This window comes from Acomys minous (assembly GCF_964271855.1).
Source record: "Acomys minous genome assembly, chromosome: 1".
Taxonomy (NCBI): domain Eukaryota; kingdom Metazoa; phylum Chordata; class Mammalia; order Rodentia; family Muridae; genus Acomys; species Acomys minous.
The window spans coordinates 87,762,555-87,784,161 of record NC_140483.1 but is presented as its reverse complement, the minus strand read 5'-3'; the positions used below and the strand labels follow the sequence as shown (position 1 = coordinate 87,784,161).

At 44.4% G+C, this 21,607-nt stretch overlaps 1 protein-coding gene across 2 annotated transcripts in view; it reads right to left on the bottom strand.

The window, feature by feature from the left end:
- Nucleotides 1-15,962, bottom strand: part of MELK (maternal embryonic leucine zipper kinase) — a 57,344-nt gene extending 41,382 nt beyond the window's left edge. For both annotated transcript variants that reach the window (XM_084795403.1, XM_084795404.1), the window contains exons 1-7: nt 15,810-15,962; nt 12,699-12,791; nt 10,593-10,678; nt 8,404-8,520; nt 6,579-6,722; nt 4,270-4,338; nt 2,197-2,289 (exon numbers count right to left, since the gene is read on the bottom strand). In XM_084795403.1, the coding sequence (XP_084651529.1) occupies nt 2,197-2,289; nt 4,270-4,338; nt 6,579-6,722; nt 8,404-8,520; nt 10,593-10,678; nt 12,699-12,756 (567 nt within the window). In that variant the 5' untranslated portion in view covers nt 12,757-12,791; nt 15,810-15,962. The remainder of the gene's footprint in view (nt 1-2,196; nt 2,290-4,269; nt 4,339-6,578; nt 6,723-8,403; nt 8,521-10,592; nt 10,679-12,698; nt 12,792-15,809) is intronic.
- Nucleotides 15,963-21,607: the final 5,645 nt, after the last annotated feature.

Genomic DNA, 21,607 nt, shown 5'->3' with positions numbered 1-21,607 from the left:
TACACAGGAGCGCAAGCACACACACACACACACACACACACACACACACACACACACACACACACACAGAGTCCTCCTCAGGTCGACCTCAGATTGGACAATTCAGCTTTCCAACTGAAAAGTCAGCAAGACACTGTCTCAAAATTACAAAGAAAACAACAACAATAAAACTAGAGGTGTAGGGGTTTACTCAGTGGCAAAGTGTTAACATATACAAGGCCCTACATTCAATCCCCAGGATACCATGAAAAGAAAAGGTCCTTCCTGGCTTTCAGAAGCTGTACATATATAAGCTACAGAAAACACTCCAGTTACAACCGGCTGCCTTCCTGCAGAATACTCAATAAACTATTCTTCCAACATTTTCCCTGCTGCTGCCAAGTGCGCTCAAGATTCAGTTTCACCCTAACTCCACCACCATGGCCAAAGAAAGAACTGCTGCTGATGGTGCGATTGCAGCTTTACAAGAGGCGCTTAAGGCCATGCTCATCCATGAAAACCTAGCACATGCAGCCATGGAATTGCATGCTCCAATTGTGATGCTCCTGTGTTTGTCAGGATGATGAAGGCTCTTTGTACTGAGCACCAAATCAACCTAAAGTTGACAGCAACAAGAAGATAAAGAGCTAAGCGTCTGTGCAGGTAACAAGGAGGTCGCCCCACCTATGCACCCCCACCCAGTAAAGCTATGTAATCAGTACAGACTATGGCAAAGAATCTCAGGCTAAGAGATCCTAGAAGAGCACTTCAAACGCAAAAAATGAACAAATTAAAATTTTGGCTCATTAAAATAAATATACAAACAAAAACAGGGATGGCAAAATGCCTCAACAGGTAACAGCGCTTCAAAGGCGCTTGCTACCAAGCCTAGCGACCTGAGTTCGATGCCTGGCACCTGAATGGTGGAGGAAAGAGCTAACTCCCAAGAGTTATCCTCTGACTCCACATGTACAGTGTGGTATGCGCTGGCCCCAATATACACACAAGATAAAGATATAGTAAGTTTTCTAAAAAGAGACAATATAAAACCAGGTGTGGTGGCATGTGCCTGTAATCCCAGCACTCAGGGAGGCAGAGGCAGATGGATCTTTGTGAGTTCAAGGCTAGCATGGTCTACAAATCAAGTTCAGGACAGCCAAAGTTACACAGAGAAATCTTAACCTCAAAAAAAGAAAAGAAAAGAAAAAATAGAGACAATATATATATTATACATATATATATGTATGTATATAAAAAATACACAAACGCCAGACATGGTGGTGCACACCTTTAATCCCAGCACTCAGGAGGCAGAGGCTGGCAGATCTCTGTGAGTTCAATCAAGGCCAGCCTAGTCTACAAAGAAAGATCCAGGACAGCCAGGGCTATTACACAGAAAAATCCTGTCTCCAAAAGAAAAAAAAACCAAAACACAAAATGTGTAATACACACACACACACACACACACACACACACACACACACACAAATATTTAGTTATAAAGGGATATGATTTCACACTCATTAAAAAAAGAATATGCATGAATATGTATGTTCAGAGAAAGAATAAAGCTAATAGGGAAAAATATAAATAATCACAAATACAAATAAAAACATACCAAATTTTTAATTCTATTTTAAATATACTTTAAATTTTAAATTAAAGTGAAGTCACTAAAAATACAGATTCCCATCTTCTCCTGTTCCAAATTAAATAAGATGGCATTTTCCAGAGTTTCTCCCACATAGCACTTATCCCCAAAGATGTTCTAGGTGAAAAGTGGATTCTACAGGTAAGGAAAGCTGCGACCACCTGCCACCTGTGCTATTTCCCTCCCAAAGGTGACCATGTGCCAGAGTGTATGAAAGACAGGAGACTTTCAGGCCAGCAGCGCCTGAGCTTGTGACGACCCATGTTATTTCTTTATGACACTAGCATCAGCAACACCTGAACTGCAGAAAGTAAGAGGGCTGACTAACTTAAGAAACAAAGGACACAACGCCAGGCCCTCTGAGTATGGCCACCCGACAGGGTCGCTGGCCTTGGGTGTCAGCTGCGCATGAACAACAGGTTTTTCTGTTAATTAATAAACATCTTTGCAAACTGAGTGTTCTACCATAGCCTTGGTGACCTAACCAGTTCAAATACAGCCTCTTAGTACAAAAAGCAACCATACTGAGGAGGACAGAAACATATCAAGCTAGCAGTTACAATTACCTCTGATCCAAGATAGGATCTGCCTTGTATGAGCTCGGGGGCTGCATAAGCAAGACTCCCACAGCACGTCTGTAGATGGTCGTCCTTGTTGCCCTACCGTGACGTAAAGTGAGACACGTATTAGTTATAGGAATAGTACATCTCAAGTTAGACACAGTGCTGCACATCTGTGATCCCAGCTCTGCGCAGTAGAAGAGGACTGGAGGTCAGACTCATAGGTCAAGCTACATAGAAAACTTGAGACCAGTCTGAGCTATGAGACCCTGTCTCAAAAAACAAAACGAAACATTAACAATAAACCTCGATAAACTTTCCCCTTTGAGAGGCTAGATGAAATATTATCCCAAATAATAGGAGAGTCCTGCAAATGCTCTTTGCGTATATGCGCACGTGCACATGTCAATTGTGAGTCTCTAGATTCCCAGCACCACACATGAGCAAGATCTTTTTCTCCTCAGCTCAGTCAAATAGAGTCTATACTTCCCTACAAACTCATTTGCACAGTCATCAACCCCACATCCACCCAAGCACCCAGGATTTCCCACCCCCAAGTATTCAAAGAACACCCACAGGAATTCAAGTCCCTGTCTTTAACATCCTTCTTGTTCACAGGAAGAAGCAGCTGGGATGGAGGAGAATGCACTGCTAACCTATTGTCCAGACTGTGGGAAGACAAACCACACCTTAACTGGTCACCTGTCAACTTCCTCTGCTCTCCCACACAAACATAGGCCTTAAAAAGTGGGACTACTGCTGCCCTCCTGTGCTAAGCCCTACAGGAGGCAAAGGACCTAGGAACCTTAACATTTTGTTTACAAATGAGCCAGGAGGTGGTGGCACAGTGGGAGCCCCAAAAGCTAAGGCCGTCTTTCCCAGACCACCCCATTTTCTTAAAAGGTATCTATGTGAGTTGAATCTGTTCCAGCTCCTTAAAAAACAAAAACAAAAAAACAAATAAAAGCTAATGGAGTCTTCCATAAGTATTCACACCACCTCCTATAGTGAACTTAACTTCTCTGTCAAAGGATGATCTTTATATGCTTTTATATGTCTGTAAAAAAAAAATGTAACCTGACTTCTGACTCATCTGCTTCCCAGACACAAGCCTCCACTGGTAACCTCAGGATAGACAGCAGTGGGAGAAGAATCAGAAAGAACCAGACACTCAAAACTGAAGAGGCAAAATCTGCTTCCCTTTGCACCTTGCTAGTTCTGAGGGGGCAGGAAATAATCATGGGACTACAAAGAGCTGAGACAAGTCTGCGATTTGAACATTCTTAATGAGTGTAGACAGATCATTTTAGCAGCAGAGTGCTATCATTAGGGAAGCCAGAAGGAAGCCTCCAACAAGCAGCCACACAGGAGACCTGCTGCAGACAGCACAGCTGATAAGTTCAAAGTCACCTCAAAGAGAAGTTATGCTGTAGGACACCAGACTTACCTCTGGACTGCCAATCAAGGGGACCCTGAGCACTATAAACGTAGAAGCCCATGGCCACCCGTTTCCTCTCTTCACATAAAAAGGGAATCACCTCAGAGTATACCTAGTTCTTAGCTATATAACCATTTAGGTAACAAAAGTGAGATAAACACTAAATTCTTAACTTCTACACAAATGAACAAAGGCATCATCTAGTGGTAACACACTCAAACTGCGAACACATGACTTAGTGGTCTTATAATAGTGGCTTCATGGTACCTGGCACATGTATCCCTGCGAGCACAAATCCTAGACCTACAGTGGTGGCTCACAATCTTGGCTCCATCTCAGAATTATCTAGCAAACTATTAATGCTAAGGATTAACATTCTTCAAAATGGGTATAACCAAACAAGACTAAGTGAAAGTCAGTTCAAAATAACACACCACAGGAACACTATTAGACATAAACGCTTTGGTAGTGGTGGTGGTGGCTTATTGAGACAGGGTTTCTCGGTGTAGCCTTGGCTGTCCTGGACTCCCTCTGTAGACCAGGTTGGCCTCGAACTCACAAATATCTGTGTGCCTGTACTGATGAAGGGCATGCACCACCATGCTCAGCTGACATGAATGTGTTTTTACTTCCACACTTACCTTAGGTTTTGCACAGAGACCAAAGTCAATCAGCTTTAGTTTATGATATTCATCAAATAATAAATTTTCCTGGGAAAACAAAGATATTTTGATAACTGTATTCACATTTCTTTTTATCGCATCCCACCTCTAACCATTTCTAAAATTGACTTAGAGTTGTTTCTTTTTCTTTCTTTCTCGTTTTCCTTGTCTTTTTTTCTTTCTCTCTTTTCTTTTTCTTTTGGGATTTTTTGAGACAGGGTTTCTCTGTATATCCCTGGCTGTCCTGGACTCACTTTGTAGACCAGGCTGGACTCGAACTCATGGTTATCAGTCTTCCTCTCCATAAGGGCTGAGACTAAAGGTGTGTGCACACACACCCAGCATAGACTTGCTTCTATTTGAAGCTGAGATCTGGTAAAAGTTAAAACATCAATAAAATCTAATGAAAAGACAAAGAAAAAAAAAAGCCTCTAGTACTCAGGAGGCAGAAGAAAGTGGACCTGTTTGAACCCAGCCTGTTCTATGTAGTGAGTTCTAGGCCAGCTAGGGCTAGAGACCCTGTCTCTCCAACACCCAGACACACACCCAGACACACACCCAGACACACACACACACACACACACACACACACAAACAAAAGCTGGGCAGTGGTGGCACATGCCTTTAGTCCTAGCATTCAGGAGGAAGAGGCAGGCTAATTGCTGTGAGTTCAAGGCCAGCCTGGTCTACAGAGTGAGTTCCTGGACAACCAAGACTGTACAGAAAAACCCTGTCTCTAAAAATCCAAAAAGAAAAAAAGAAAGAAAAAAAGGCAAGGAAAACGAGAAAAAAAAGTCTCGGGACTATGATGTAGCTCAGAGGGAGAGCACTGTCCAAGCATCCTGGGGCCCTCGGTTTATTCCCCAGAACTACAAAAAGAAAGAAAAAGTGAGAGGTCTGAGGAGATGACTCAGTGGATGAAGTGCTTACTCTCCCATGTGAGGAAGCTAAGTTCAGCCCCTAGCCCCATGTAAAAAGCCAGGCATGACAACACATCCCTAAGAAGGGAAGGAAGACGGAGCATCCCTGAGGCTGGCTCACCGTCTACACAGTCTAGCAAGCTCTAGGGTCAGGAAGAGAGCCTTTCAAAGAATAAGGTAAAGAAAAAAAAAAAGGAGGAGGAAAAACCATTCCACTGTAGTGCTCTGAGGGCCACCTACAAATGAATACCAAAAGGCAAGTTTAAACAGAGCCAGGGCAGTGGTGGCACACCTCTTTAATTCCAGCACTTGGGAGGCACAAGCAGGCAGATCTCTGTGAGTTTGAGGCCAGCCTGGTCTACAAAGCGAGTTCCAGGACAGCCAGGGCTACACAGAGAAGCTCTGTCTCGAAAAAAAACAACAACAACCAAATTAAACAGACCTCATACTGAGTATGGCATAAAAATGAAAAATGGATCGGGCAGTGGTGGCTTTTAATCACAGCATTCAGGAGGCAGAGTAGATGGATTGCTGTGAGTTCGAGGCCAGCCTGGTGTACAAAGTGAGTCCATGACAGCCAAAGCTACACAGAGAAACCCTGTTTTGAAAAAAAGAAAAAGAAAAAGGGATAACAATGCCACAGCCTGGTTCTAGGTTCCTGACTGTTTTATAAAATTATACTTAAGTATATACTCACTGTCACACACATTACAGCCTAAAGACTAAAGGAACGGTCCCATCTTTCTCCAGTCCTTTAAAAGTAAAACCTGTCAATTCTACTCAACTGCTCCCTTCTGGGGAGTAATGGTTTGAAATTAAAGGTCTTAGCATTTTGGGTGGCTAAGACAGGGGTATCTCAAGCTGGGGCAGCCTAGGCTATACTGTGAGCCCCAGGCCAGCCTGGGCTATGTAAGTAGGCATTGTCTCAGAGAAAACAGAACACTGAATGGAAAATACTGAATGGCTCAATTTTCCCAGGGTGAAAATCTTGACCAAGGCCGGGCATGGTGGTGCATGACTTTTAATCCCAGCACTCGGGAGGCAGAGGCAGGCAGATCACTGTGAGTTTGAGGCCAGCCTGGTCTGCAATGCGAGTCCAGGACAGCCAAGGCTAACACAGAGAGACCCTGTCTCAAAAAAAACAAAAGACAAAAACAAAAACAAAAAAATCTTGAGCAAGGGCATTTATAATGTCACAGGTTGTGAGGATGCTGAGAAAGGAAAGTGAATGGACAGACTCTGACTATAACAAAAACCTAAGGAGCAGAACTGAGTGAAGGATCTCTACACAGAACACTGGGCTCCTGGGAAGAAGAGGCACGCCATGCTGAACTCTCAGGTAAGCATCTAAGTGTGACAACCACTTACTGGTTTCAGGTCCCTGTGGGCATAGCCCTGGCTGTGGACATATGCAACTGCAGACAGTATCTGACGGAAGACGACTCGGGTCTCCTCTTCCGACAGGCGATCCTGGGAGATTATGTAGTCAAACAGCTCTCCTCCTGGACAGTACTACAACAGCAAGAGTCATATGCTTACAGCTGACAGAAACCATTTCCCAGGAATGGAAAGTAAAAACCATACTAAACTCAACATTAGCTTGACTTGAAAGGCAAGGGAGCTGAGTGAATAAACTGCACTCTCAGGATCAAATAACTCAGTAATTATTCCAGGAAGGGGAGCAGTACTTCTTCCCTTGGGCAGTTTTATTACCAATAAACAGAAGTTAAGCCAAGTACCACTGTGATTTTAGAAAGCTCACGCAGGGCTTTCTATTTCTATAACAAAGTACTAAAACTCGTTCTCAAGTTAACAGACTCACATCTAGGACAGCTACGTAAAGTTAAAGATGAAATGCAGCCGGAGGCTGTTGTTTCTCCAGTAATTATCGCTGGTCATTGTCCAAAGACCAGTGGTTCCAGCCTCCCAACAAGGAGCCCAGCAGGCACTGAGATGCCTCTATGGGGAAAGTGTTTGCTGAACAAGCATAAGGACCAGAGTTCAGATCCCTAAGCACCCACATAAAAGACTGCAGCTGGCACACAAATATGTAACCCCAGCAGAAGCAAAGACAAGCAGATCCTGGGGCTCCCTGGCCAGCCAGCCTCCCAAACCAGTGAGCTCTGTGATCAGAGAGGGGTTCTTCTGCCTTAACAAGTAAGGGAGAGAACAATATAGAAAGATGCTCTGAGTTCCCACGTGCATATGTGCAAGAGTACACACCACAACCGCATAGATGCTGACACACATGCATACACCACACATAGCTATAGAGAAAAAGCAATTAAGAGAAAGGGCTTACTAAGCCCCCTCTTTGTTGGGCGGTGGCAGTGTACAACTTTAATCCCAGCACTTGGGAGGCAGAGACAGGCAGATCTCTGAGTTCAAGGCCAGCCTGATCTACAGAGAGTCCCTGTCTCAAACAAACAAACAAACAAACAAACACCAAGATTTATACAGTTAATGGTCGATAAAGGTGAGAGCCACTAGTAAGGTACCCATGCTCCTGTAAGCAACCCTCAAAAACAGAAACAAAAAACAACAACAAAAATCCACTGGGTTATTTAAGGAAGGAAGGAAGGAAGGAAGGAAGGAAGGAAGGAAGGAAGGAAAAAAGTGGTAGTGGGGCCAGTTGAGAAGAGAAGAGGAAGGGGACCAGGAGTAATAGTGAGAAGGTGACAGAGAATTACTATAGCCAAACAAACAAACAATCATATAGGAGGCTGGAGGCATGGCTGAGAGGGTAAAAGCACCGGCTGCTCTTGCAGAGAACCCACACGGCAGCTCACAGCCGTCTATTGCTCCGGTCCCAGGGGATCCAACATCCTCTTGTGGCTTCCATGGGCACCAGACAGAAACACAGTCAAAATGCTCATAAACATAAAAATAAATACATTTTACATACATAAATATGGGTGTATTAAGTGTCACAATGTAACACATTATGTATAATTTATATATACTAAGGCCAAAAAAGGCCAGCAAGAGGCTTTGACGCCGGGAACCCACATGAAGATGGAAGAAAACTTAACATAACCTAGAAACACCTGGGAGCAGAGTCAGGGACTGTCAGAAGTGAAACTAGAATGAACATTTGTGCTAACTTTTCAGGTCGGGAAATTTTCAGGTAGTTCTCTCTCAACTACTAAACGAGCAAGCAAACACTTTTGGTTGTCTGAAGCCCACTACTAACCTCAAGAACCATGAATATTTTCTCTTTCGTCTCCAGCACATGGTAGAGCTGACATATATGCTGATGTTTCAGATTCTTCAGGGCATCGATCTCAGTTTTGACTCGGGGCAAATCACTCTGTTTAATAAAACATCAGTTCAGATAAGGAACACATGCCCTGGCAAGTGTTCCAAGCACCAATTTCAACACTTTAATACTACGTAAGAGCTAGCAATAGCTCTAAAAGAAGCTGCTGGAAAAACATTACAAAGTTCGCATCCTGAGGATTTTATAAAGGCAAGCTGGATGTGAGTGAGACAGCTAATCTGTCAGTTGGAGTGGGTGGAGATCAGAAAAACAAACACTAGGAGTGTCTGAGGCCATGGGTGATACCAACCAGCCCATGCTGGAGTGTGGATGCCATACAGAAGGATGCCCATCAGCATAGGCACGCTGTTTCCTGGTTGCCACTGAGGGACAAACTCAAACCATCATGATATTCAATCTTACCTCAGACCCAAAGCAATGGACCCTTGGACCCAAACCACAAGACAAAACTCAGTCCTTCCCCTTTTTTAAATGTTTCCCTCAACCATTTGTCACAGTGACAAAAAGCTAGCTGCCACAGTAGGTCAGCAGTGCAACACCCAGAAATCCCAAAAGAATCTTAGACTAATGGAGAAGGTGACCATTCCAAACAAGGGGAAAACAGAAACGCTCAGGCCTGCATACAATCCTAGCAGTCAGAAGACTTGGGGAGGAACATCCAAAGTCTGAGGCCATCCTGGGCTATAAAGTGAGCTACATAGGTCAGTCAGGACTAAAGAAAAAGAAAGGAGTTTCAAAAAAAGAAAAGGAACCAATTAACTATAAAAGCACTTTTTCAGCTGGGCGTGGTGGCGCACATCTTTAATCCCAGCACTCGGCAGGCAGAGGCAGGCAGATTGCTGTGAGTTCAAGGCCAGCCTGGTCTATAAAGTGAGTCCAGGACAGCCAAGGCTACACAGAGAAACCCTGTCTCAAAAAAAAAAAGCACTTTTTCATTATTGCTGTTGATGAGGTCCCACTCAATATATCTGACTGGCCTTGAATGTCCTGTGTGGACCAAGCTGAACTTGCTCTTGGAATAATGCTGCTCTTCTGCCTCTTAAGTGCTGGGATTATAAGTATGTCCCACGCCTTTAATCCCAGCACTCGGGAGGCAGAGGCAGGTGGATCACTGTGAGTTCGAGGCCAGCTTGGTCTACAGAGTGAGTCTAGGATAGCCAAGGCTACACAGAGAAACACTGCCTCAAAAAAAAAAAAAAAAAAAAAAAAAAAAAGAAAGAAAACAAAATTGAACTTGCATTCCCTGGCAGTACAAGTGCTCTTAACTGCTGAGCCATCTCTTGAGGCCCCAACTCTTTACATTTTGCCATGCAAGCAAGAGGACCCCAGACACCACATACATGGGCTGGGCATGGTAGCACACACCTTTAATCCCAGCACTTGGGAGGCAGAGGCAGGCGGATCACTGTGAGTTGAGGCCAGCCTGGTCTACAAAGCGAGTCCAGGACAGCAAAGGCTACACAGAGAAACCCTGTCTCAGAAAAACAACAACACAAACAAACAAACAAACAATAGCCCACACACATACATGCCAAGGAAGTACAATAGGTTGAGAAGACAGAGACAGGATGCCCATAGCAGGCTGTTTAGTGAGGCTAGCTATATCAGCAGGCTCTGGGTTTGACTGAGGGCCCTTGCTTCAAAAAGAATCAAGTGGAAAGCAATTGAGGAAGAATTCCAATATCAACTTCAGCCCTCTGTACAAGCATGGGCATATATTATGTGTACCTACCCACATGCCATGTATACATACATTAGAAATCATATATATATATATATATATATATATATATATATATATATATATATTAGTAGGGTGTAATAACACACATACCTGCAATCCTAATACTCATGAGGCTGAGGCAGAGAGATCACAAATTGAAGGCCAACCTGGATACTATGTGAGTTCAAGACCAAGGCTATATATAATAAAACCTTGACTCAAAATTGTCTTTTTTAATGATAGAAATAAATCTGATCAGTGTGCTATAACTCCTATATATAAAGTATCAGTGATCAATGTACTATAATTTCCATATATAAAAGTATCAATGAAGCCAATTAGTTTGTACAATTAAGGAAAAAAATAATTTCAAACTTACCCCTAGTGCATTTTTATCCATGATTTTTATGGCCACCATTTCTCTTGTGAGGATATGACAGGCAAGCTTGACCTTTGCAAAGCCACCTAAGCACAGAAAAATATGTATGGAGATAAACAAGGGCCCAAGACAGAGTTTTCAGAAGGCTCTATCCAGGCACATATTCCTGAAAGCTTTCCTTTCTCCTGTCACTTCCAACACGTCAGCCATGACTCCACGTTCTTCTCAGTCCCTGTTTCTAGTTCAGTTTTTCCAACTTGTAGATCACAACCCCTTTGTGGGGGGGTCGGACAATCCTTTCACAGGGGTCACTTAAGACCATCATAAAACACAGACATTTATAACTCATAACAGTAGCAAGATTAAAGTTATGAAGCAGGCATCTATAATTTTATGATTGAGGGGCACCACAGCATGAGGAATTGTTCTAAAGGGTCACAGCCTTAGGAAGGTTGAAAGCCACTGTTCTATATGCAGATTTTTTTCCTACCATGAACAGCCAATATCTAATTTTATAATAAAAAATACTCTTTAAAAATATGCTCTATGGGCCGGGTGTGGTGGTGCATGCCTTTAATCTCACAGAGGCAGATGGATCTCTGAGTTCCAGGCCAGCCTGGTCTACAAAGAGAGTTCCAGGATAGCCAGGGCTGTGTTACACAGAGAAACCCTGTCTCAACTCGCCTCCCCCAGAAAAGCTCTATGGGGGCTGAAGAGATGGTTCAGGGGTTAAGAGCACTGTCTGCTCTTCCAGAGGTCCTGAGTTCAATTTCCAGCAACACTCTATACTGGGATCTGATGCCCTCTTCTGGCATGCAGCTATGCATGCAGATAGAGTACTCATACATTAAATAAATAAAGAAATCCTTTTCTTAAAAAAATGTGTTCTATGGAAGGAAGAGAGACAGCTAAAAAGTTACAGTGTACTTGCCACTCTTACAGACGGCCAGAGCTCAGTTCCCAGCACCTAAATCAGGTAAGTCACAACTGTTACTCCATCTCCAGGGAATCCAACACCATCTTCTGGGCTCCTCAGCCACCCACATACATGCATATGGATTACTCACACACAGACACAAAAATCAAAGTAAATCATTTTAACCAATAAAGCCATTACATTTGCTTTATTATTAACATGCTAGAACACAACATAAAGTTACTAAGGATGAAAACAAATTATATAAAACTTCAATGAGCTTAAAAAACTACAAAAGTAAGCCAGGCAGCGGTGGCACATGCCTTTAATCCCAGCACTTGGAAGGCAGAGGCAAGTGGATCTCTGTCAGTTGGAGGCCAGCCTGGTCTACAAAGTGAGTCCAAGATAGTCAAGTCTACACAGAAAAACCCTGTCTCAGGGGAAAAGAGAGAGAGAGAGAGAGAGAGAGAGAGAGGGAGAGAGAGATGGTCCATGTCTTTTCTGAGCAGGTAACGCCTGAATGTATATGCATGTAAAATTCATTAACGTCTGTGCACTTTGCACACTTTACCCTAGGCTATAACTCAATCTCACTAGCTTCACCCCATCCTTCTAAACGTGCTGCCATCCTCTGCTCATGAGAACTTTCCTCACGCGATTGCTTCCCAGCAGCTTTCTACCTACCCTGCCCTCTCCCAATGTCTTCGCTCTCAAGCAGCCAGGACGACCCTTTGGAAACAAAGGTTAGACCACTCCTTAGCTCAAAACTCTCCATGGCTTTTATTTGCACAAAAAAAAATCAGCATTCTTTTGCAATGACCTACAAGGATTTCTGACATTCTGCCCTTGTTCTACTGTTTACTAAAGCAGGCAGAGGACCAGGCAAGATGGCTCAGCAGGTATAGGCACGTGGCACACAGGCCTGGCAACCTGAGTCCCAGTCCCATAGCCCACATAAAGGTGGAAGAGAATCTACTCCACAAAGCTGTCCTCTTACCTCCTCATGCATGCTGCTGCATGTATCCCACATACAGCATACAAACACACACACAAAATGTAAACATTTTAATTATAGGTTAAAAAAATTAAGCTACATCAATTATACTAAAAAGTTCATGATTACCCAAATAGACCATACTTTCAGTTATTTTATCTGTACTCTGTCTCGAAGAAAAAAAATTAATAATTACCTGTCCCAATAGTTTCATGTAATTCATAGTATTTGAGAAGTTCATCATAATCTTTCATAATCCACTTGGAAATATATTCAGAATGACAAGAACCTGTAAAACAGAAGAAATGGTACATGACCAATAAAAGGAATATTACCAGATCATCTCCTCCCTTTGTAAATAGAGATAAAAATAAATCTTAGCCATATAAATAACAGTAGAAGCACTAATTAGCCATATTTTAAGGCAAACAAGCCAGGCAGTGGTGGCACACCTTTAATTCCAGCACTCAGTAGGCAGAGGCAGGTAGATCTGTGAGTTTGAGGCCAGCCTGGTCTATAACTCTAGTCCAGGACAGTCAGGGCTACACAGAGAAACCCTGTCTCGAAAAACCCAAAACAAAGCTAAGCATGGTGCCACACACCTTTAATCCCAGTAGTCAGGAAGCAGAGGCAGGTGGATCTCTGAGTTCTAGGCCAACCTGGTCTACAGATCTAGTTCCAGAACAGCCAGGGCTACACAGAGAAACCCTGTCTAGAAAAACCACAAGAACCCTGGATTCCTGCCCGCATCATCCATACAAATCAACTCCAGATAGAGATTTAAGCATCACCAGGTGGAAGTAGGAGCTCAAGTCATCCTAAACTACACAGCAAGTTCTAGACTAGCCTGCGCTACATGACACTGTGCCTCAAACAACAACATAATCCACTTAAACAAGAAAGACAAACTTGCTCGCTGGATAGAGGCACTTGCCACCAAGCCTGAAAACCTGATTTGATCCCTGGGACGCCCATGACAGAAAGAGAGACCAAATCCCATAGCTGTCTGAGCTCTGCACATGCACTGTTCACACTGCAAGTTTGAGGCCAGCCTGGTCTACCCAGGGAGTTCCAGATCAACTATGAGTGTGAGTGTGTGTGTATTCAGAATTCCTGTACATTCAAAGATACTATCAAAAAAGAAAACAGAACCAAGGATGCTGATACCTTCCTATAATCCCAGCACTCGGGACACGAGAAAGGAGGATTTGAAGTTCCAGACTAGCCTGGGTTGTTAGACATAAAACCCTAGAGTGAAACAGAGGGTATAGGGAGTGTAGGGGCAAAGGACTGGACAGGGACTCGGGAGCTAAGAGTGCTTGCTGCTCTCCCATGTGACGTTCCTAGCACTCATGTTAGCCTACTCACAACCACCTGTAACGTCAAGTCCAGACAACCCAACACTCCCTTCTAGCCTCTGCAGGCACCAGCATGAACATGCTACACGCTCAAGCACACAAATGCACATACATGTAAATCTGATCAATTTTAAAATGTTACTATTGTGTACATATGATAAATGTGTATATGGGTCTGCATGTGCCATAGTAATGCATGCAGAGGTAAGCAGACAGAGACCAGCTGCTGGATTGAACTCAGCTCCTGCTGGCAATTTTTAAAAAAGGAATATGCTTTAATTGCTCCACTAATTCAGAAACCTCTTCATGGACATCTGCCTATAGACGAATTTAGGAATCAAGTGGAGCCTTATCCCCAAAAAAACTGGAACGAGAATTTAGAAATTTCTAGATAAGAATAGCAGCAGCTTCGGGTCAAGACATGACCCAGTAACTCCTGGGATCCCATTCAAAGAGGAGTGGGTAAGTTGGAGCAAGAAAGGAAATGGGGGAATTTGGGGCTATAAATCTGATTGGAGATCTGTCTGCTATAAAGTAGGCTAGGAAGGCCTGCAATCCCAGCAGTCTTGAATTTTCTCTATAGCCCAGGCAGCTTTGAACTTTCAAGCTTTCTGCCTAATCCCAACACACACAGAGAGAAGAGAGAGAGAGAGAGAGAGAGAGAGAGAGAGAGAGAGAGAGAGAGAAACATTAGTGATTATATCATGTTGTGGATATAAAGCTGGACCTACATAATCTTAGACATCCTGTTTATCTTCTAGAGACTGGAATACAGAAAGCAGAAATAGTTGCCATTGGAGAGGCTGACAGTGTGAAAGGAAACCAGGCCTTAGTCCTATCTGAGTACCCTTCTGGTTGTGGTGAAATACAAGAAACGGGGCATTTGTAATAGAGAAACTTGTGAGGAAACAAGAAGTCAGCTAGATCCTGGGAGATCTGTGATTAAACTATACACAGATACTGTGGTGCACGCCTTTATACCAGCACTCAGGCAGCAGAGGCAGGCGCATCTCTGTGAGTTCAAGGCCAGATTGGGCTATACAGTGAGACTTCATAGGAGGGCAAACCAAGGGCATTTTGCCACTAGTATGGTGTTATTTCAGCCATGCTATCACTTGCTAAAAATACAAAATATATTAATTTGCCTCACATGCTCAGTGAAGACACTGATCTGTTCATTTCAAATGAGAGTGCAGAATGGCTTACGATCTGGCCTTAGAATTCAGTTCAGTAGCATCATTCCTGCTCCCCTGAGACTTCTGAGAACATCAACAGAGGTTTTCATTCCAAAAAGCATTGAAGAAGTAATACAGACAGGCAGGCAGGACGACAGACCCACTGTCTCCATGAAGGTGTATGTAACAAGGGCTTTTCCGAGTCTCTCACACCTCATAAGAAACAGAAGCAACACTTGAACAAAAGCTGGGAATCTAAGCCGCTAAGCAACAATTCAGGAAACTGAACTGAACGAAGGACAGTGTCTCAAAGTCCCTTCTCTAAACCGCGTCTGCCGACAGTCAAGAGCACTGAAACAAAAATGGAAATTCTCATCTACGGCAGCCTCCGGGACGTCAAACGCTCGGCCAAACGTCATCAATAACCCCCGTGAGCTGCAGATGGGGGCGGGGAGAGGGGAGCACTCAGGCCTGTATCCCCAGCTTTCAAGAAACTAAGGCAGGAGGATCTGGAGCTCAAGGACCGCTTTGGGCTATAACATGAGTTCGAGACCAGCCTGCACCACACAAGATTATATCTCAGAACGGGAGAGAAAGAAAAAAAAAACAAAACAAAACAAAAAAGAAAAGAAAAGAGAAGAAAAGACCACCATCTGTGAGACCGGGCTGAGAAGTCCAGACGTTCTCACAGAGAACAGCGCTGGTGGGTGGAACCCCGGAGAAGCTCCGTCTCCCGACCAGCCCAGAGTCCGGGCCGCGGGCGTGAGAGCTGACCTGAGGGGCGACGGGCTTGGCAGGACCGAAGCGGACAGAAGGTCGAAGCAGGGGCCGCAGAGCCCAGTAAAACCGGGATAATGCGTGGGAACCTTTGCAGGATTCAAGTTCCAGCAGCTTCCGCCCGCCAAGAGAATCAAACCTCGCGGGCCGGAAGAGGCGGGCCCACGGGAGCCGGCGTCCCAGTCCCAGGGAGGTGGGGCGGGGCCGGGAGAAAACTGGGCGGGGTGATGGTGGGGTGGGGCGATGTAGGCTCAAATCTAGGATGCTTGGATGCAGGAGGATGTCAAATGCCCAGGATCGGAGATGGAGAGGTGCTACCTTAAGATGCTGATTAAATATTTATGGCCTTGCCTCTTTTTTTTTTATTTTGTTTTGTTTTTTCGAGACAGAGTTTCTCTGTGTAGCCTTGGCTGTTCTGGACCCGCTTTGTAGACCAGGCTGGCCTCGAACTCACAGCAATCTGCCTCCCTTTGCCTCCTGAGTACTGGGATTAAAGGCGTGCGCCACCCACACCCGGCCCGCCTTTTTTTTTTTAAAGGATATTTTTATTAAAGAATTTTTTCAAAAAAAAACAAAAAAAAAAACAAAAAAACAAAAAAAAAGAATTTTTTCGCCTGGCAAAACACGCACCTGAAATCCGCAAAGCAAGTCCAGGATCGCCAAGGCTACACAGAGAAACCCTGTCTCAAAAACCAAATTAATGAATAATAATAAAAAAAAGAAAACTTTACATGGGTTATATGAATTGAATTGTAGTGACAGCACAAACTAGAAAGATATTAAGATATACAAACATGGAAAAGAAAATAAGGGAGCTGGGAGCGGTGGCGCACGCCTGTAATCCCAGTACTCAGTGAGGCAGAGGCAGGAGGATCTCTGTGAATTCGATGCCAGCCTGGTGTACAAAGCAAGTCCAGGACAGCCAAAACTACACAGAAAAACCCTGTCTTGAATAATAATAATAATCATCATCATCATCATCATCTTGTAGTTTTGTAACTATTTGACACTCAGCAGGTAATTCACATTCTCATGGACTGTCTGATTTTAAAAGTAGCCACCACCGGGCACACACCTTTAATCCCAGCACTTGGGAGGCAGAGGCAGGCAGATCTCTGAGTTCAAGGCCAGCCTGGTCTACAAAGTGAGTCCAGCACAGCCAAGGCTACATAGAGAAACCCTGTCTGAAAAACCAAAGTAAATAAATAAAATGCTTAAAAGTAGCTGCCAAAGGGATAGAGGTCACCAATGTACAGAGATCTTTATTGAGTCTTCCCCATGGATAATCACACAGAGGAATACAACTCACAGCCTTCCCTAGTGCAATTTTGGTGAACCTAGTATCAATGTACACATTTGGAATACCCATCTCTTCCATGACATTTCCCAGTCACTGGGTGTCCAAGACCAGGCTTCTAGCTGTACTTGTATTTGTGGGCTGTGTTTGTGTTTGCTGGGCTGTATTTCATAGATGTACGTGTGGTTGTGGATGGAGTATGCCTCAGGTACCACTGATGGATGGATGGCAGACTGGCCTTCTCACCACACTTCTAAGCACTATCACACTGCGTCCCTGTTTTTGGTTTTGCTTTTTTTTTTTTTTCTATTTTTCTTTTTAATTTATTTTTGTTTTATGTGTATGGAGGTTTTGCCTGCATTTATATCTGTGTACCACATGTATGCAGTGCCTTCAGAAGCCAGAAGAAAGCACATCAGGTCCCCTGGAACTAATTTAGGCACCAAATAGATGCGGGGGAATCGAACTCCTCCCTTTCGGGAGAGCAGTCAGTGTTCTTAAGCACTGAGCCTGTGTTGGGCATTTTCTTGGTTGACGGCTGATGTGAAAAGTTCAACCTATCGTGGGTGGTGCTACCACTGGGCAGGTGGTCCTGGGGTGTGTAAGAAAGCAAGGCATGAAGAGCAAGCAGACTGGTAATCTTAACTCCACCCTTCTCCTTCTCGCCTGGAGCTCTTTCCTTGCCTTTTCCTGAGTGGATATGCATTTCAGAGAAAGGCAGAGCAGCCGCTCAGCCAAGAGTATGCCTGGTCTACTAAGGCAGGGCTGGAGGGTGGTGGGTGGTGTGGGCTCTAATGGCAGAATGGATGCTATGAATCCTTGTGCCATGTGTGACTGAGTCATCAGCGGACCAGGAAAGAAGAACTGCAGTCCTCGCTCTGAAGGTGCTGATTTATAGCAAGACTCCGTTTTCTGACTTCACCAGATTGGCCAAATTCAGACTACAAACCACACCGTGAAAACTAGGAGTGGTGGCCCACATCTGTAATCCCAGCACTCAGGAGGCAGAGACAGATAGAACTCTGTGAGTTCGAGGCCAGCCTGGTCTACAAAGTGAGTCCAGGACAGCTAAGGCTACACAGAGAAACCCTGTCTTGAAAAAGCAACTTACAAACTGTACCAGGAAAGGCATGCATGGTGGCACATGCCTTTATTCCCAGCACTCGGGAGGCAGAGGCTGGTAGATCTCTTAGTTTGAGGCCAGCCTGGTCTACAAAGTGAGTGCAGGACAGCCAAGACTGTTATACAGAGAAGGTTCAAGACAGGGTTTCTCTATATAGCTTTGGCTGTCCTGGACTCGATTTGTAGACTAGGCTGGCCTTGAACTCATAGAGATCCACCTGCCTCATCCTCCTGAGTGCTGGGATTAAAAGCGTGAGCCACCATGCCAGACACCACATCATAAACTTTATATCCAAGCCAATTACAAGTGGGAAACCACACAAAACTAAAATGTGGTCTATAGTCCTGCTGGGGGTAGGAGAGAGAGAGAGGGAGGGAGAGGGGAGGAAAGAGAGAGAGACAGAGAGAGAAAGAAGGAGGAGGGAGGGAGGGAGGGAGAGGAGGTGCATACATGTAAGTTACCTGTGTTTTTCTTGGTGCAGGTGTGGATGCACATACATGTGCAGGCACTGGTGTCTTCCTCAACCACTTTCCACCTCAGTGAGATGGATGGATTTTCAACGCTGCTTTGGAAAAAAAAAATGCAGTTTAGGGCCATGGAGATGTCCCATCAGGTGAAGGTGCTGCTTGCTATTGTTTTTTAAAAATTACATGTATTATCAGTAGGCCTGGCTAGCAATCAATTAAGACACCAACACTTGTTATATTTTAAAATAGCCTTAGTTAACCTAGGGCAGGGCAGATATCAATCCTCTAAACTACCTCCCAGAGTGGGACAGGCATGGGATCCCTGCCTCAATCCCATGACATCTGCTTCCAATAACTTTTATCAAGCTACCTCCCATCCATAATCCCAAATACTTGCTAATGTTCTTCATCTGGGCCGGATTCTCCAACCACACTGGCCATGTGCTTCTCCTCCAGCTAACCCATGGCGGCCTTCCTCTCCTCTCCTCAGGTCTCCTCCTTTTTCCTTCTAGTGGTCTCTCTTCTTCCCAGAATTCCTCTCTCTTTCCTAGCCCTCCCCCTGCCCCCTCATCTCCTGCCCTGCCCAGGTGGGATGACTTTTTATTAAGCAAAAGTTGGGTCACAGACAGCAAGCAGTAATTAGCATCAAAATACATCAGACCATCCCCCAACAGCTTGCTACTAAAGATCTGAATTCAACACACCAAGAATCCACTTGGTGGAAAGAGAGAAATCATTCTCATAAGTTTATACACACACACACACACACACAACCTTAATAATTAATAAGAAAATTAGAAACATTTGAATCTGGGTGGTGGTGGCACACAGCTTTAATCCCAGCACTCAGGAAGAAGAGGCAGTTAGATCTCTCAGTTCAAGGCCAGCCTAGTCTACAGAGCAAGTTACAGGAAGTCTAGGCCTACACAGAAAAATCCTGTCTCAGAAAAGAAAAGAAAAGAAAAGAAAAGAAAGGAAAAGAAAAGAAAGGAAAAGAAAGAAATATTTATTATCTGGGCAACTTCCAAATCATCCCAATCAACATTTGGTGATCACTTTTAAAGAATATTTGCTATACACAATTCATTTTATTGTTATAATTTTATAGTGTTTATGCATTAAATTTGGATTGCATTCCTGTGTGTGTGTGTGTGTGTGTGTGTGTGTGTGTGATAATAAATGAATGAAATAAGCAAATACTCAGATTGAAGCTGGGCATGGTGGCAGATGCTTGTAATCCCAGCACTCAGGAGGCAGAGGCAAGCAGATCTCTGTGAGTTAGAGGCCAGCCTGGTGTACAAAGCAAGTCCAGGAAAGCCAAGGCTACACAGAGAAACCCTGTCGAAAGAAAGAAAGAAAGAAAGAAAGAAAGAAAGAAAGAAAGAAAAAGAAAAGAAATACTCTGAGCAGCGATGAGGGTGGTGGCACATGACTATAATCCCAATGTTATGCCAAGATCACCCAGATTGCGAGACCCCCAAAAAAGACCACCATGACTCCATACCAATGTAACATGCACAGGGTCCGGTATTATGGGCTCAGAGCTTTGGATCACAATCCTTCCTGATGCAGCAGGAGAGTTGATACCGGAGCTTTAAGGGCAATGGGTTTATAAGGAAAAACTGTAATTAGGGGTGGGGTCACAAGGAAGCAAGGACAAAACCATAAGGGGGGGTTGGGGGAGGGAGGTCGTGAGTCTCAGGAATGCAGTCCTTCAGGCAGGCTGGCTGTGGACTGGATATCCAGGCAAAGTTGTGAGGCTCAGGAATGCAGACCTTCCAGCAGGTTTGGGTCCAGGAGGCTGAGTCTCCAACGAAGCTGTTCTGTCTCAGAGGATCATTGGGCGTCAGCTGTATCTTCTGGAGAGTGCTGGCAGGTTTAGCTTATGGCGATGCGTGGTCTTTCCCAGAACGCAGGAAGTAGTAGAATCACCTGGAGGACAACTTTCTCACAGACCATGGCATTAATTGTAGACTATAAATTACATATTAGAAGAATATGGCATCAATTTTGCCCTTACATCAACACTCAGGAGGCCAAGGAAGAAGGCCACGGTGGTGAGCTTAGGATAGCTCAGGCTATGTAGCAAGATCCTATCACAAAAGGAAAACATTCAAGGATTCGATTTTGAAACAACTTCAGGTATTGTGAAATTTTCTAATCCTGGTCACTGAACTATGATATCTGAGAGTAAATATACTAACCTAGGTAAAATATACTGAAATATTTGTATATGCCCTGCATTAAATAGTCCACAACATGTCCTCCCACACACCTCAAAACATCATCCATCATTCTTTTTTTTTTTTTTTCCCTGAGACAGGGTTTCTCTGTGTAGCCTTGGCTGTCCTGGACTCGCATTGTAGGCCAGGCTGGCCTCGAACTCACAGCGATCCGCCTGCCTCTGCCTTCCAAGTGCTGGGATTAAAGGCGTGCGCCACCACTGCCTACCTTCCATCCATCATTCTTATCACTGCTAATTACTTGCAAGATGTCTGGCCTCCTGACTGCTGATATTTCCTCACTAAAGGAGAGGGTAGAGCAGGTTGCTGGCTTCTCACCTGGGATTCTGCCTGCTCCCCCCTCTGCCTCCAAGCCCTCTGCCCAGAGTTCTGCCCTAGCTGTGTGGGTGGTAAGCTGAAGGGGAGGAGACCATCTACGTGGCTCCAGGGAAGTCATCCTCCATGTGGGGGTTGTGACTTTCCAGTGCTGCAGTTGCTTTGGGGTCACCAGTGCTCCATAGTTGACCCCTCACCTGTCTTCTCTGAGTGACTGCTTCACCCATGCCCTGTGAGTGACCCCTTACCTGTACTCTGTAAGTGACCCCTCACCTGAGCTCTGTAAGTGACCCCTCACCTGTGCACTGTGAATGACCCCTCACCTGTTTTCTCTAAGTGACCCCTCACAT